The sequence below is a fragment of the Typopeltis vanoorti genome, chromosome 1 (assembly GCF_054136105.1).
Source record: "Typopeltis vanoorti isolate ZY-2024b chromosome 1, IOZ_Tvanoo_1.0, whole genome shotgun sequence".
Classification (NCBI taxonomy): Eukaryota; Metazoa; Arthropoda; class Arachnida; order Uropygi; family Thelyphonidae; genus Typopeltis; species Typopeltis vanoorti.
Genome location: NC_143549.1, coordinates 117,142,918 through 117,158,911, shown reverse-complemented (window position 1 = coordinate 117,158,911; position 15,994 = coordinate 117,142,918). Strand labels below are relative to the sequence as shown.

The 15,994-nt window shown below is 36.1% G+C and overlaps 1 protein-coding gene across 2 annotated transcripts in view; it reads left to right on the top strand.

Annotated features, from left to right (window-relative positions):
* Nucleotides 1–15,994, top strand: part of Mcm5 (Minichromosome maintenance 5) — a 288,604-nt gene that overhangs the window by 195,639 nt on the left and 76,971 nt on the right. For both annotated transcript variants that reach the window (XR_016548356.1, XM_090393095.1), the window contains exon 10: nucleotides 8,175–8,315. Coding sequence is in view for 1 of the 2 variants with exons in the window: in XM_090393095.1 (XP_090249221.1) it covers nucleotides 8,175–8,315 (141 nt within the window). In the remaining variant the exon portion in view is untranslated. The remainder of the gene's footprint in view (nucleotides 1–8,174; nucleotides 8,316–15,994) is intronic.

The window sequence follows — 15,994 nt, the reverse complement described above, 5'->3', positions numbered from 1 at the left end:
AAACAACATGGTCAAGGGCACTGATAATTCCTTAGCCGCTTCACGCAAGACCCGTGCCGGTATACCATCCAATCCCACAGATGTATTCACATTAAGGTTCTGTAATAGAAAATTCACCTCCACTTCATTCATCACAATTCCCGTATAAACTAATGGTTCCTTCATTTTTTCAATGTCACCACCTCGATGATATACTTTTGCAAAGTGCACGTTCAGTAACTCTACTATATCGACTGATTCAGTGACCTCTGGACCATCGTCATTCCTTAAAATCATTTTGCCGTGTACAGTTTTTTTTTTTGCTTGCAGCATATTGAAAGAATTGTTTGGGATTCTCTTTTGCTTGCCTAGCTAGTTTCCTTTCATAATCCGCTTTTGCTTTTTTTTTTTTACCACACTTGTTACCCTTCTGGCCTGCACTTTATACCGTTTATATGCCTACAGGTCACCCCTTTCTTTAAATTCCCTCCACAGCTGTTTCTTTTTTTGCATCTCAAGCTTAATGGTGTTATTCATCCATTTAATTACTATTCGGACCCTAGGTATACAATCAGCCATAATCTCCTGTAAATGATCCTTGACTACTTCCCATGCTCTATCGACATCCAGCCGTTGCAGTTGTACATGCCATGGCACTGATCCAAGCAATCTCCTAAGCTTGTCATACTTGCAGGCATGGTAATTCCACATATACCCTGTCTTAATCGAAAATTCCATACCTTAAGCCACCTCCCAGGTCAAGACCTTATGATCACTCTCACCAATACGTGGCAACATGGTCATATTCATTATAGTCAAATTCTGAGAAGCTATTACCAGGTCAAGCACTCTCACACCCCTAGTATTTTCAATTACATGCTGTCTCAGATAGTTATCCCTTAATAATTGAATAAAATCCATTTCCTTCCTCACATGTCCTCTCCTCCTTCCAATCAATGTTACCATAGTTGAATTCCCCCATAATAATTACCCTCCTTCCATTCATTTCATCAATTTGTTTATGCATACTATCTCTAACCATCTATTCCATCATCTGATCTATAGCAAACACCCAACTGTATATTTTGTTCTGCCAGTCTGAATCTCACACCAAATACCCTCAAATGAGCTCTTTTCACTATCCTGCGATACAACTTCAATTCTCCTTGGCTGCAGTTCATCAGCTATCATCAATAACACTCCTTCCCCCATTTTATTCTCTCTGTCCCTCCTAAAAACACTATAACCTACACATTCTATCCCATTAACTATATCATCTTCCGTCACCCATGTTTCACTAATGCCAATGACCTGTGGCCAGGAAGAGCCAATCGAGGCCAAAAATTCTTCCTTCTTGTTCCTAATACTCCTGGCATTAGTATACATGAAATGCAGTGATCCCTTTGTCCCACCCCTATCTTGATGCGTTATTCTAAATGTCCCATTCCCATTTTTTGTCCTTAGTGCTTTCTCGGGTACATTATATACATTCTTACACTCAATTGTCTCACTGATGTCTGCATATCCACTCCCTCTCCCTCCTTGGTAGTTCTAGTTTCCCTGGTTCTGCACATCCATTTTCACTTCATTCAGCAACACTTTTTCCATTCTCCGCACACCAAGTCCATTCAAATGCAGGCCATCCATCTTGTATAAGTCCTTTCGCCCATCAAACTCATTCCACACGTCCACGAATTTCACACCACACACACACCACACCATCTGCATAACCTGCGCATAATGTCATTTGCAATTATGGCCCTCCTTCTAAACTCCTCTCTGTCATACCACGGCAACAGACTCACCATTCTAACTCTGTCACTCTTTTCTTTCACTACCTTTAACAATACTTTCAACTCCTGTCTTATAAAAAATTTATCACCTTTCAATTCATTTGTACCCACCACAATTATTAATTCTTTCACCCTCTGTTTTTGCACTCTAATACTCTCACTTACATCCTTAAATTTCGCACCCGGTAAGTACGATTTAGTTACACTCTCATCTATCACTCCTCTTAATAACGAGTCACCATACAACACTCCTTTCCTTCATTTCAGAAACTCTCCCACTCTTACGCTGTTTATTTACGTTAGCGAATCACTCTGGAAAGAGTTTTGCAGGTGCTCTAATTGCCGCTGCGCATTTTGTATCACTGCGCGCAACCTAGCGATCTCACTTCCTATAAATAATTCCTCATTTTTTTTTTATCATTCAAACCATTTTCTCTCTCTGTATAGTTGCTTTCACTCTTTCTTTGATCACCGCTCTCATTGCCATCTTGTACTTCGCAATTCCCTATCAAGAAACTATTTTCACTCACATGCTGGCTTTCTTCAACCATACCTGTCTCACAGCCTGACACATACTTCAACTCCTCACTTTGCTTACACTTTCTGCACATTCTTCCACCACTATCACTTTCAATCCAAACTCCAGCCTCATTCGGGAATGCATACATCCTACACACATCAAATTGGACAAACTCTCTCACATTATAGTTTTTGAACAATGGCATCGTATTTTTGGACACCATTATCTTACGTCGCATTGGTGCCATATTCGAATCTATGAAACGTATCGTTAAATACTAAATTAAATAACGTAATTCACACCAAAATCACACAGACACAACAAGCTACCAAAATTAGACAATATTACGTTATGGTTTTAACCTATATTCTAATTTTCACTCAAAATTATACTTAGCTTTCGGGAGCTCTCTGAAAACACGACCGACCATCTAGCTCTCTAGCGGGCTCCTCTGCTTTGTTTCATAATGTGATCCATATAAATAACGAATAAGAGAGAGGATACTATGCATCCTTGTCTGATACCAGATTTAATATTAAACCATCTTCCTGTACTTCCTTCAATTCTTACTGCTGACTTAAACTCAAATAAGACTAAGTATTTATTGGTATAACACCTCATTAACACCATACAACTGTATTATTTTCAATAGCTTTTCTATTGGCACCTTGTCATATGCCTTTTCCAGATCTACAAAACTTAAATACAGATCTTTGTTATATTCCCATGATTTCTCAACTATTTGTTGTAAAGCGAAAATCTGATCCTGACAGCCTCTATTTGTCCTGAATCCAGCTTGTTCTTCACCAAGCTTTTCTTCTACAATCCTTCTCAACCGTTTCTCAAGTATACTTGCGTAAATCTTATCAGGAACACTCAGTAGAGAAATACTTCTGTAATTCTCACATTCAGTTTTATTTCCCTTTTTATATATGAGTACTACTCCGGTCATCCAGAATTTGCTTTCTCCAGGCCTTCTGAACTATGCAGTTTAGCTGCTGTAAGACTTTTGTACACCTCCATACTTGAGCATTTCTGGTCTAATATCATCTACTCCTGCTGGCTTTCCACATTTCAGACTTTTGATGGCTTTTTCTATTTCAAGTATGGATATGTATTCCTGACTGCATGCCTGGTCAGCGTTTTTACCACTATGCTGTCATCACTGCTTGTTTCATGTAGCAATTTTTCGAGGTAATTACTCCATACTTCAAGGCTATCTTTTTCTCCAGTTTTCATGTAACCTTTATCATCTGTAATTCCTTTTACAGCACTCTTTCCTCCATTTCTGAACCTCTTCAAAGACCTCCAGAATATCTTGCCACCTTCTTGATATTTATTTTCTATGTTCCTACCATTTTGTATTTTGGTTTAACCAATAGGAATACAATTTGGTCGGCTAAATCACAAATTGCCAGCCCATCCACGTTTGTTCAGTATCCAGGTAGATACCCAACAGGGTGCACCACGAGAAGGTGAGGATTGGACATTAGGTCAGAAGCCCTGGTCGGTTCTCCTCATTCCTTTAAAGGCTATGTGGAGGTCTCCTCTCAGTTATACAGCTTTGACCCTTATGGTCACTTAAACAGAATGGGCTAGGAAAGATTAGCAAAACAAGTGTTCTTTGCCAAGTTGGTAGGAAAACAACCCAGAGGAAGACCAAGATATAGGTGATTGATACGGTACTAAGTGCCTTAGACTATAGAAATATAAGATCTGGTAATATTGGAGTCTTGAGAAGTAACAGACTGATTTGGGGGAAAATTGTAGATAGGAAGTTAGTAATGATGTAAATTTTTCATGTAGTACTATCATATCCTGTACATCCCTTGATGGCAGGAATTTGATGATGTTCCTACCAAAATCTTCCTATGACTTTTATTTAACTAGTTTTACACAGTGTTTAGATTTCTTACATTTTTCTCTGTTTTCTCTAAGAGCACAAGCTGACTTATTTGCCAGGAACTTTTGATATGCTTTCTTCTTTTCCTTCTCTGCCTCTTTAACTTCCTGTGTCCACAATGAAGTTCTGATTTTTCTATCCTTGCAGACAACCTCACTACATGCCTGTTTGGCTGAATCAGTCGGTGTTTTCTTCAGGTCTTGCCACTGAATCTCCAAGGATTGGTTCCTGTTCTCAAACTCTGTCATTTTTTCTTGAACTATGTTTGTATGTTTTAGTCTACAGTTCACATCTGAAAAGCTGCTCAACTTTTATTCAATTTAAAACTTTCTTACGTGTTCTTCTTTTCAATATGAAATTCATTTTTATTCTGCTCAAGACTAAATGGTGATCACTTCCAATTTCAAATCCTCTGTACAATCTGCTGTACTGCACCAGAGAGAAAACATCACTATCGACAATAACTTAGGCAGTGAGACTTTACTTTTTCCTTGTGAATCAGAGGAAATGAAATATTGGACAGTTAAAGAAAATTGTAGTAAGAATGCTATGTTCCTTTGTTATTTAGCTATCTGACTGTTTTTAATATGAATCACACACCCACACAAAAGGCTACAACTTTTTGCATGTTTAATAGCACAAGCTGATTAGGAGTTAGATAATCAAAAACCTGCTCTAAACAGCAAACATGGAACATTTATCAAATCACTTTAAGACTCCAATAAGTGAAAATCAAAAGGAAATCAAGTTAATCTAAAAGCATTCATGTTGCCTGTCCCAGTGATGAGATTTAAATATATAGAACATGCGCTTTCTGTGTGGCCAACTAGGCAAGTTAGTTGCTATATAGAAGAGGATTGCTTTTCTAAAAAGCAGCAAGCAATTTTTTATGAGTATTTTGCGATGTCAGAAGTGTCTTTAAGAATACTATCTCATACTATCTCCTTTCTTTCCTTGTCTTGGTTGTATTCATATACTACCAAACTCAAAGTTATAAGAAAGTTATATTCTTGTTTAATCCTTTATCCAAGTATAAGCAAACAATATTGATATGAAGATACTTCACAACTAAGCTACTTGTATATAGAGGCAAATGGCTTTACATTAATTACCATAGTATTCAATAATGCAAAGAACGCATTCTTTCAAATGCATATACTGATGTGCATTTTGAAAAGAATCACTACCCAGAGTGGTTTGACCTTTTATTGAGGTCTCATCAGTGGGTGCCAGACCCAAATAAGAGATACCAATCTTGAGGTAATGCAGAAATGATATATCTCCCATATACAAGTTGTGAAAAGTGTAATATTTTATTATTAAAATACTCTGGATTAGAGCTAGTTGTAGAAATTTTTTTCACTTGGGTGTAAATTAAAGTAGGGCAAGAATGTATAACCTTTATGCAGGGGTAAGGAAACAGTCATTAGCCTATATATATATATACACATACACCAGTAGTGAGTTGTGCAGAAACAACTTCATGCACAAACTTTGTTTTTTTACATTTGGATAAAGAATTAAAGAAGAATATAATTCTTGACAAGTGTAATTTAAATTATAATCAAGCAAAAAACTTTCTACAACTAGCTCTGATATAGAATATTTTTAGAATAAGGTGTTACACCTTTTCATCTTTGTGTATGGGAAATATGATCTCTTCTGGATCTGGCTCCCACATCCTGGTGAGTAGAGCTGCTCTGCTCTACTCACCAGTGGTTTATGACACTGATTTAGCCTTTGCTGAGTTTCCTGTTCTGGAGTAATTTGGTCAGGAGTGATGAGATTAGTGGTGATCCTTTAGTGTCACTCAGTCAGATTTAGAGTGAACTTGGAGATCACTCACAGTTTTTGGATTGAGATTCCCTGCACATTAATAATACCTTAATAAAGGCCAAAAGCAGTCTGGGTAGTGGCCTTCCCATAATGCTTAGCATTATACACACCTGAAAAGATGTATGCTTTGCATTATGGGATATTAAGGCAATTAATGTGAGGTCATTTGCCTCTAATCATAGCCTAACCGTGAAGATATTTCACACACTTGCACTTTGTTTACTTATACTTGGATATAGTTTTAAAGAAGAATATAGTTTCTTGGCAACTTGAATTTATAACCAAGTGAAAAAAATTTTCTTCTACCGCTCATTGAAAACTGCTGTTTACAGTTGGTTGTTCAATTGTTAATAATCAATACTAATACTTCCATTACTATTATTTGATATTCATGGAATCAAAGACTAACACTACTAATTAAGTGTACTGAGCTGCTCATTAAACCCACTCAGCATCATTGCATTTACCAAATTCACTAAGATCTTTTTGGTAGTCTAGCATTTGTTCTTTGTTCAGAGGAAGATTTCTCCATAAACTCTTCTTTCAGATCACATTAATCATAATGAGTGTGAAATCTTAAAAGAATATTTGCTGACACAAGTGTACTTCATATAATTAAGTGCATTTGTGTTGGTAAAAAAAAATAAAAAAACTGTCTTCAAACTAATCAAAGCATACACTTTTTTATTTTTTTATCCTACTTCAAATCTAATATCACAATTCCTTTTATGCACCATCTGAAAATGCATACAATTTCATGCTGATTAAATCAGCTTTTTTTTTAATCAATTAAAATATTTTTTGTATCTGTTTTATACAATTTGTTTATTTCGAATAATTGTTCATTTTTTTAAACATATGAGGATGGTCTGAAAAGTTCTCGACCTCGACCACAGATAGCAACACTGTCGGCTAGATTTTTTTCTACGTTGGTATATCTGTCATAAGCATCCATTTGAAATTGCAAGTCATTCTATCATGTAGTTCGTTTTATATAGCTGTCTGAAGAAAAAGTGTTGTCTGCATTCCTTGAAATGGATAAAATTGAGTATCATGCGGTTCTAAAATTCTTTGTAAAAGAAATTTAATGCCAAAAGAAACTCATTCGAAGTTTATAAAAGTTTATGGGCACTCTTCATTTTTGACAATTAGGAAATGGGCTGCCGAGTTTAAACGTGGTCATACCAACCTTGAAGATGATCCACATGAAGGATGTCCAAAAAGTGTAACAACACCAGAAATCATTGATCAAGTGAACGATATGGTATTGGATGACCGGTGAGTCTAAGTGCATGAAATTACTGAGACTATGGGCATTTGAAAACAATGTTTAGGATATATTTTGCATAAAGAATTACAAACGAAAAAGCTTTGTGCAAGATAGGTGCCATGCTTGCTCACAGCAAGTCAAAAATGCACTCGCATGAAAATCTCTGAACAGTGCTTGAAGCGTCTTAACAAGAATAAAACTGATTTTGTGCGTAGATGTATTACTATGAACGAGTAATCCAAACAGCAGTCAAAACAGTGGACACAAGCTGGTTGTTCAGCGCCAAAGAAGATAAAGTCGGTTCCATCAGCAGGTCATGGCATCGGTGTTTTGGGATGCTAAAGATATTTTATTTATTAATTATCTTGAAAAGGGTAAAACAATAACCGGGAAATGTTATTCTGATCTTTTAACCAGACTAGATGAAAAAAATTAGTGAGAAAAGATCCAGTTTGCAGAAGAAAAAAAATCATCTTTCATCAGGACAGTGCACCTGCCCACAAAGGTGCTTTGACAGTGGGAAAATTAAGGGAACTGCACTATGAATTGTTGGAACATCTACCCTATTCCCCAGATTTTGCTCCCTCTGACTGCTGCCTTTTCCCAAAACTAAAACTCTTCCTCGCTGGTCTGCATTTTTCTTCGAATCAAGAGGAGATTGCAGCTGTTAGAGGGGTATTTTGCAGAACTTACTGAGAACCACTACAGGTGCTGGAACATTGCTGGAATAAATGTATTAGTATTAAGGGAGATTATGTTGAAAAATAAAAATAATTTTGAAATTATAAATTTGTTTTTTCCTTGTTTGGGCGAGAACTTTTCAGACCATCCTCGTATATAGTAATTCTAAACTCTTAATTTTTTACATTTTAGAGAAACTATATCATGGAAGGAGGAGCTATGGTGCTTGCAGATGGTGGTGTAGTTTGCATTGATGAGTTTGACAAGATGCGAGAAGATGATCGTGTTGCAATTCATGAAGCTATGGAACAGCAAACCATTTCAATAGCTAAGGTTAGACTTTTGACTTTGTTTTAACTTCATTTTGGAAGAAATTCTATATTCTAGAGAGAGATAGTGTTTTTTTTTTTTTTTGTTAACGACTGAAATGTTTTTGAGTTTGCTATTTGGATACTTTGTTTTGGGAAGGCCAACTCTTATGCCAAATTCTCTCAGATATGTGTGAATTGTTATAGTTTTTAGGGAAACACTGGATGGTATAATTGATACCCCCCCCACTATACCCAATTATTGCAGGAGGAAAACTGTCTCTTTTGTAAGAGAGTGACTAACTCACCTTCAGTTGAAAACCTATTTAAAATATCTCTCGATCCTACAGGAATTCGAGCTCGGTTCTTTCTGGTCAGAACTTCCATCATTGCAAAAGTGCTGTATCTAGAAAATGACAGGGTGTTTTCTATCCTATTTTGATCAGATATGAAAGACATGTTATCCTAATTAGCTCATAAACTTACCGAAAAATTATCTAGATAAATTATAATATAGCACCTCTGTAGTGATGTATTTTGGCTCCAGAAACTTAATGAGACACATCAATATGTTTACAACCATTTAGATGTGTCTCATTAGGTGGTTCAAGAGTTGAGATATCATGGCTGTGGAAAAGATAAAGCATAGCATAGTAGAGTATGGTAAGGACAATGAAGTTGATTATAATCTCACTAGATTATCTTTGTCTTTCTCTCCTGCCGTCTGAGCATCTTAATCACAACCTGATATTTTCTCTCTGCTTTGTATTCTCTTTTTCACATCTCATCTTATCTTATCTCCTCCTGTTTGGCTTTCTGTAAATAATATGTAATTTTTTTTCTTTTCTTTCCTTTCATGGACTAATTGTAAATCTTAATTTAATTTAATTTTATTTTTTAATCCTCTCAGATATTAATGTAAAGGAAAACTTATTAGCTGTCTCTAAATTTCTTCAGTAATATGAACTTGATAAGTACACCGGCATAGAATTTGCAAGATGACATCTGCATGAAGCTGTGTAAGCTCCCAGAATTTATATAAAAAGTTTTGTTATACTTTTTATGCTTATTTAAATTGTCTGTTTTTTGTTCTGTAATAAAAAAAAAAAAATTTTGTACTTTCAGTCAGGAATCTTAATTTGTTCGCTTGCATATTACAATGTCTAGTTACTTTCCACTCTCCTCCCTCTCGCTGTTTTCTAGAAATCTATGTCCCTTTGATATACCACCCATAATGAGTGTGACTCCATGAAAGTTACCAAAAATAATAACAATTTCAAACTGTCAGTCAACCTCCAGTTACAAAGAGGGGAGTTGACACGAGTAATACATTAGCCAGCTTAAGGGTTGTGAAGGGAGGAAGTGGTTGGCATAATTGGTTTGTGAACCAGTCACCTTCCTGATTGGAATGTAGATTATGTGGACAGATTTAGAGTATGTTGATTGCAGATACTGGTAAACAGGAAAAAGAGGGATATTATGATACAGTTCTATAAACTCTGGAATATCATCTGATGAAAATTTTCATTATATCATTATTCACCAAAAGAGTGATGCTGAACTCCTAGCATCACTCTTTTCCTCAAACTCCTGCATTGCTGACCAAGGGAAATCACCACATACTATACCAGAATCCAAGAACTGTATGCCTCCTGTAGTTTTTGACAAAAAGACATCAGAAAATTACTAAATAACTTTGATACAATAAGTCTCCTGTTCCTGGTTCTTGATATCATCTCTCCATGTGTTCTCATATCATCTCTTATCTCAATGTGTTCAAGAAAATCTCATATCCAGTCAATTCTGAAAAAAAAAAGAAGATAGAAGTCTACTATTAAACTATCAGCCAATTGTCATAACCTCACTCCTCTCCAAAATAATGGAGAAAGTCATCAATAGCGAACTTCTCTACTACCTAGAGGCCCTTCAGTTAATCAGCGACTACCAGTATTGCTTCTGCCATTGAAGATCAACAGTTGACCTCTTGAATATGTGCCATGGAAAGGTTTGGAGAAACTTGTGTTGTCGCTCTTAACATTTCCAGGGCTTTTGATTATGTCTGGCATTGAGGCCTGCTAAACAAACTGTCATCCTTTGGTCTACCTGCCACCCTCTGTAATTGCATTATTACTAGCTTTTCTCTTCAAGCTTCACCATCAATGCAGGATTACCTTAAGGCTCTGTCCTATCTCACCTACCCTCTAACTCATGTACATAAATGAACCATTCTCAATTATGACTACTCCTATTCACAGCTTTGCAGATGATAACTCTCCATTCATCCTATTCATTTGATAAATCATGCAGTATGCAGATATCCCAAGCATCAAGATCATCTACAACTGATGCTTAAACATTGATCTATGCAATATCTTTCAATGGGTGAGGACAATCTAGTCATGTTCAGTGGCAACCAGTCTTGCCTCTTCTCTCACAAAAGAAATCTCAGCTCACGTTATCCCTCAGTAATACTCAAATTACCAGACAAGATCAAATATCTGCTTTGACTAACATTCATTTCCATTCATTCCTGGCACAGACTCGTCTCAACATCTATCTTAGCATCCAAAATGCTAGGTTTCGTCTTTCATTCAAGATTCTACTTTACACCCAGCCAGCTCTTAACAATATGTTGCTGTTATGTGCCATTCAGTCATTTTCGACTTTTGGTGATTCCTTGAATAAAGGTTCTCCATCCCACTCAACTTCTTGTATTTTCTTTCAGTAATTATGAGTTCAAGTTGGTAAGTTCTTTTATGTTGTCCATCCAACTCGTTTGAGGTCTTCCTCTTCTTCTCATTCCCTCAATCTTCTCCAACATAACTGCCTTTTTCAATGAATTATCAGCTCGCATAATATGTTCGAAGTACATCAACTTCTGTTGAGCGATCATTGCATCGAATTAACATTCTGTCTTCATATTCTCCTAAACCTTCTTACGGTCATTCTTGCAATCCGTGGGATTCTTAATAGTCTCCTCCACACTTTGCTTTCTATTTTGAATCAATTTGCTTTCTGTCCTTCTTAATCTAGCTTTCACATCCATACATCACTACTGGAAATACCATTGCTTTCACTATTCTAACTTTCGTTGCTTTACTCACACCTCTGTCTTTCATAATTTTTGTCACGTTTAACATCACTTTTTGCCTTATGACTATCGTTTCTGATTCTGGACCATAGTAAATCGTAACTTTCAATGATTTCTACTTTATCTTCCTCTATTATAAATTTTATTTAAATTTCCAAAAGCCATTTAAATAAAATGTTTTGTTTTGCTGATGTTTAATTAAGCCCGCCTTTGTTACTTTCCATCTTAACCAATGAAATCAATTGCTCCAGATCTTCCTTAGTTTCTGCTATGAGGGTTGTATTATCTGCTTATCTTCTTCATCATCATCAAATTCCTGATGTATCTTCAAGGGGTATACAGGATATTATGATAACACTACATGTAAAAATCACATCATTACTAACTTTCTATGAACAATTTTCCTCCAAATCACTCTGTTATCTGTTAAGACTCCAACATTATCTGATCTTATATTTCTGTCTTCAGAGGCACTTTTTACTGTATCAATCCACCTATATCTTGGTCTTACTCTGGGTCTTTTTCCTGCCAAACCTGTATTATCTGCATATCTTTTTCTTCTTCATCATCAAATTCCTGATGCATCTTCAAGGGGTATACAGGATATTATGATAACACTGCATGTAAAAATCACATCATTACTAACTTTCTATGAACCATTTTCCTCTAAATCACTCTGTTATGCTAATCTTTTTTGCTAATCTTTCCTCGCCCATTCTGTTTGAGACCATACCACCTGAGATTAGCTCTGCTAACATTCCTGGATGCAAGCAATGTCATGTTTTTTCCTAATATACTCTTTTTTAATATGATATTGCCATTGATGCCATCTTTTCATGCCCCTAATCTTTCTCAGGCCTTTCATATCTGAGGTCTCTAGTTTTTGGTCAAATGTTTTATTTCTAACCCAGCTCTTAGATCCACAAGTTAAAATTGGTTGGAATACTGCCTTGTATACAGCTAATTTAGTGTTTTGACTAATTTCTTTCTTATTCCATATAAATTTATTCAGTTGACTTCCTACCATTCTGACTTTGTTGATTCTGTTGTCTTTTCCATATTTAATTTACCATCTTCAATAAAAAATTGTGCCTAAGTAGATCAAATGTTTTACTCTTGTTCTATAAGTTTTCCTTTCACGATGCAGTTGATATTTTCAATATTTCTGCCTATTTTCATTGTCTTGTAATTGCTTATTTTCATACCAAATTTATTACAACAGTTATTCAATTTAGTCACAGAATATTGCAGACTTGTACCTGATTTATTTTAAAATATAACATCTGCATAAAGCAAAGAGCTGACATTAACATCTCCAATTTTGATATCAGGTTTAATACCGCTTTCCTTCATAATGTGATCCAAATAGATAATGAATAATAGTGGGGATGATGTACATCCTTATTTGACACCAGATTTAATATCAAATCATCCTCCTGTACTTCCTTCAATTCTAACTGCTGCCTTATAACTCAAATAAAGATTAATTATTACTATTACTTGATTTAGTGCCACATTGACACTATATAATCGTAGCGTTTTGGATAGCGTTTCTCTTGGCACCTTGTCATTTGACTTTTCAGGTCTAAAAAACATACATGCAGAACTTTGTTGTATTCCCACAATTTCTGATCTATTTGTTGTAAAGTGAAAATCTGATTCTGACAGTCTTGATTTGGCCTGAACTCAGCTTGTTCTTCACCAAGCTTCATTTCCACAATCCTTCTCAATCGTTTCTTAAGTATACTTGCATAAATCTTACCAGGAACACTCACTAGGGAAATGCGAGAATTACCACTGTAATTCTTTCATTCAGTTTTATTTCCCTGCTTATATATGGGTACTATGAGAGCTCTACTGCAATCATCTAGAATTTGTCTCTATCCAGGCCTTCTGAACTATGCGGTGCAGTGACTGTAAGACTTTTATTCCTCCATGCTTTGCATTTCTGGTTGAATATCATCTACTCCCAGTGTCGTTCCACATTTCAGGCTTTTGATGACTTTTTCTACTTCAAGTATTGATATCTAGTCCTCTTTGCATTCCTCTGAAAATTTTCTAGTACAGTTCTGTCACTGCTTGGTTCATTTAACAGTCTTTCAGAGTGATTACTCCAGACATCTAGATGCCTGGAGTAATCACTGGATGCATGTCACCTTTATCATCTTGTATTCCTTTTACAGTGCTCCTTCCTCCATTTTTAAGCTTCTTCAATACCTTCCAGAACATTTTGCCACCTTCCTGATATTTGTTTTCTATATTCTTACCCAAGTTTTCCCATGACTTTTGTTTAGCTACTTTCATACAGTGTTTAGCTTTCTTACATTTGTCTCTGTATTCTCTAAGAGCACAAGGTGACTTATTTGCCAGGAACTTTTGATTTGCTTTTTTCTTTTCCTTCACTGCCTCTTTAACTTCTTTCATCTGCCATGGAGTTATTATTTTTTTATCCTTGCAGACAACCTCACATTAATTGATTCAGCCAGAGAGGCTGAATCAATTAATGTTTTCTTCAGGGCTTGCCGCTGATTCTCCTAGTTTTGGTTCCTCTTCCCAAACTCTTTCATTTTTCCTTTAATAATCTTTGTGTATTTTAGTCTACAGTTCACATCTGAGAGCTGCTCAACTTTTATTTGGTTTAAAGCTTTCTTACATTTTCTTCTTTTCAATATGAAATTCAGTTTTATCTTGCTCAAGACTAAATGGTGATCAGTTCCAATTTCAAATCCTCTGTACACTCTGGTGTCCTGCACCGGAGAGAAAACATCACTACCAACAATAGCATTGTCAATGAGACTTTACTTATTCCTTGCCTCTTTTCTCCATGTGAATTTATGCATATTTTTTTATGTTGGAACATATGGTTAGTAATAACCAGTCCATGTCCTGAGCAGAAATCCACCAAGTATTTACCATTATTATTATTATTTTTCTCTTTTCTCCAAATTTCCCCAAAATATTTTTGTATGTCTGACAATTGCTTCCTACTCTGCTAGATCCCCAACAAGGACCAACTTTTCCTTTTTTCATTGTGTCAGTTGCTTTCATTAAGGCCTCAAAAAATTCCTCCACTTCTCTCTTAGTAGAACCTTCTGTGGAACCATAGGCACAAATAATTCTCATTGTCCAGTTCCCCATTCTGATATTTGCCCACTTCACACTACATGATATTACCTGCCATTTAAGAAAATTAGCCTCATATTTAGTGTTGAATACTGTAGCATCTCCTTTTCCCTGATTGTTAATGCCTGAATGTAACATTTTGTATTTATTGCTTAGAAAGATCTCACCAGTTTATCTTTGTTGTTTCAGTCACCCCTATTATGTCGAACTGGTACTTGCTCATTTCTTCTGGTAGTTCCATTTCTCTGCCATTCAGGCTTGTTATGTTGATAGTACCAATCTTGAACTCTTGTGATGTTGAGTTGGGATGTGTTTCAGGATTTGTTCCAGTAGCTGACTTTCTGCTGTTTTCCATGGTTTCCTAGTGAAAACATCGGACCCTTGTTTAACTGGGCAACACCCCAGCCAGCATAGAATTCTGTCATGTTGTACCATCATTTTACATTGAGGTGTAAGCCAATAAGAATGCAATTTGAGTCAGTTGTATTCTTATTGTCTTAATTGGCTAAATCCCAGATTGCCAGCCCATCCTCTTTCATTGAGTATCCAGGTAGATACCTGACAGGGTGCACCATGAAATGGTGAGGATTTGACATTAGGTCAGAAGCCCGGGTTGTGTCTCCGCATTCCTTTAAAGGCTATGTGGATGTCTTCTCTCAGTTATATAGCTTTGACCCTTAAGCATCCCTCTGCATATCTTGAAGTATTTATTTTTCAGCCACCAATCTTAATTCAAGCTGGATATTTGTCTAAATCAGCCATTCTCATCATATACTCATTATAAATATTAAAAAGGAGGGCAAAAGTATACAACCCTGCCACATCTTTTTTTTTCCACTCGAACAGTGTGTTTCTCCAAAGACTGTTTTTACTGAAGCATCTTGGTTGTCATACAGCTCTCTTATCAAGAGAATCAGATGTTCAGATATTCCCATTGATCTCATTACAATCTGCAGTCTGTTGTGATCCACGTAATCAAAAGCTTACTTATAATCAATGAAGCAGATAAATAATTCCTTCTGAAATTCTCTTGTTCCTTCCATAATCCATCTCATGTTTGCTATTTGGTCTTTAGTCCCTCTGCCTCTCCTAAAGCCTGCCTGTTCTTGTGGCATTTCTCTATTCATATATTATTTATTATACGGCATCTCCATAGAGTCCGAAAGCTCATTGTGGGAGACCCAATCTATCATATCTCTCCTTGAACCCGTTAACAGACAAAGCACTCGCAACTCTGGCAACCCATTTCACTCATTCACAACTCTCCAAGCAAATAATTAGTCCTCACATCCCTACTAATCACACCTTTATTCAATTTCCAGGGATGAACCCTTGTTCTGGTCCTTCTACCCAAGAGCTGAAATATTTCCCCCTTCATCTATCCTATAAAATCCTTCAAGCAACTTAAAGGTTTTATCATATCCCTTGTTTTATTCCTATCAACCAACTTCTGCAATCCACACACCTTCAATCTATCCTCATAGGGAACA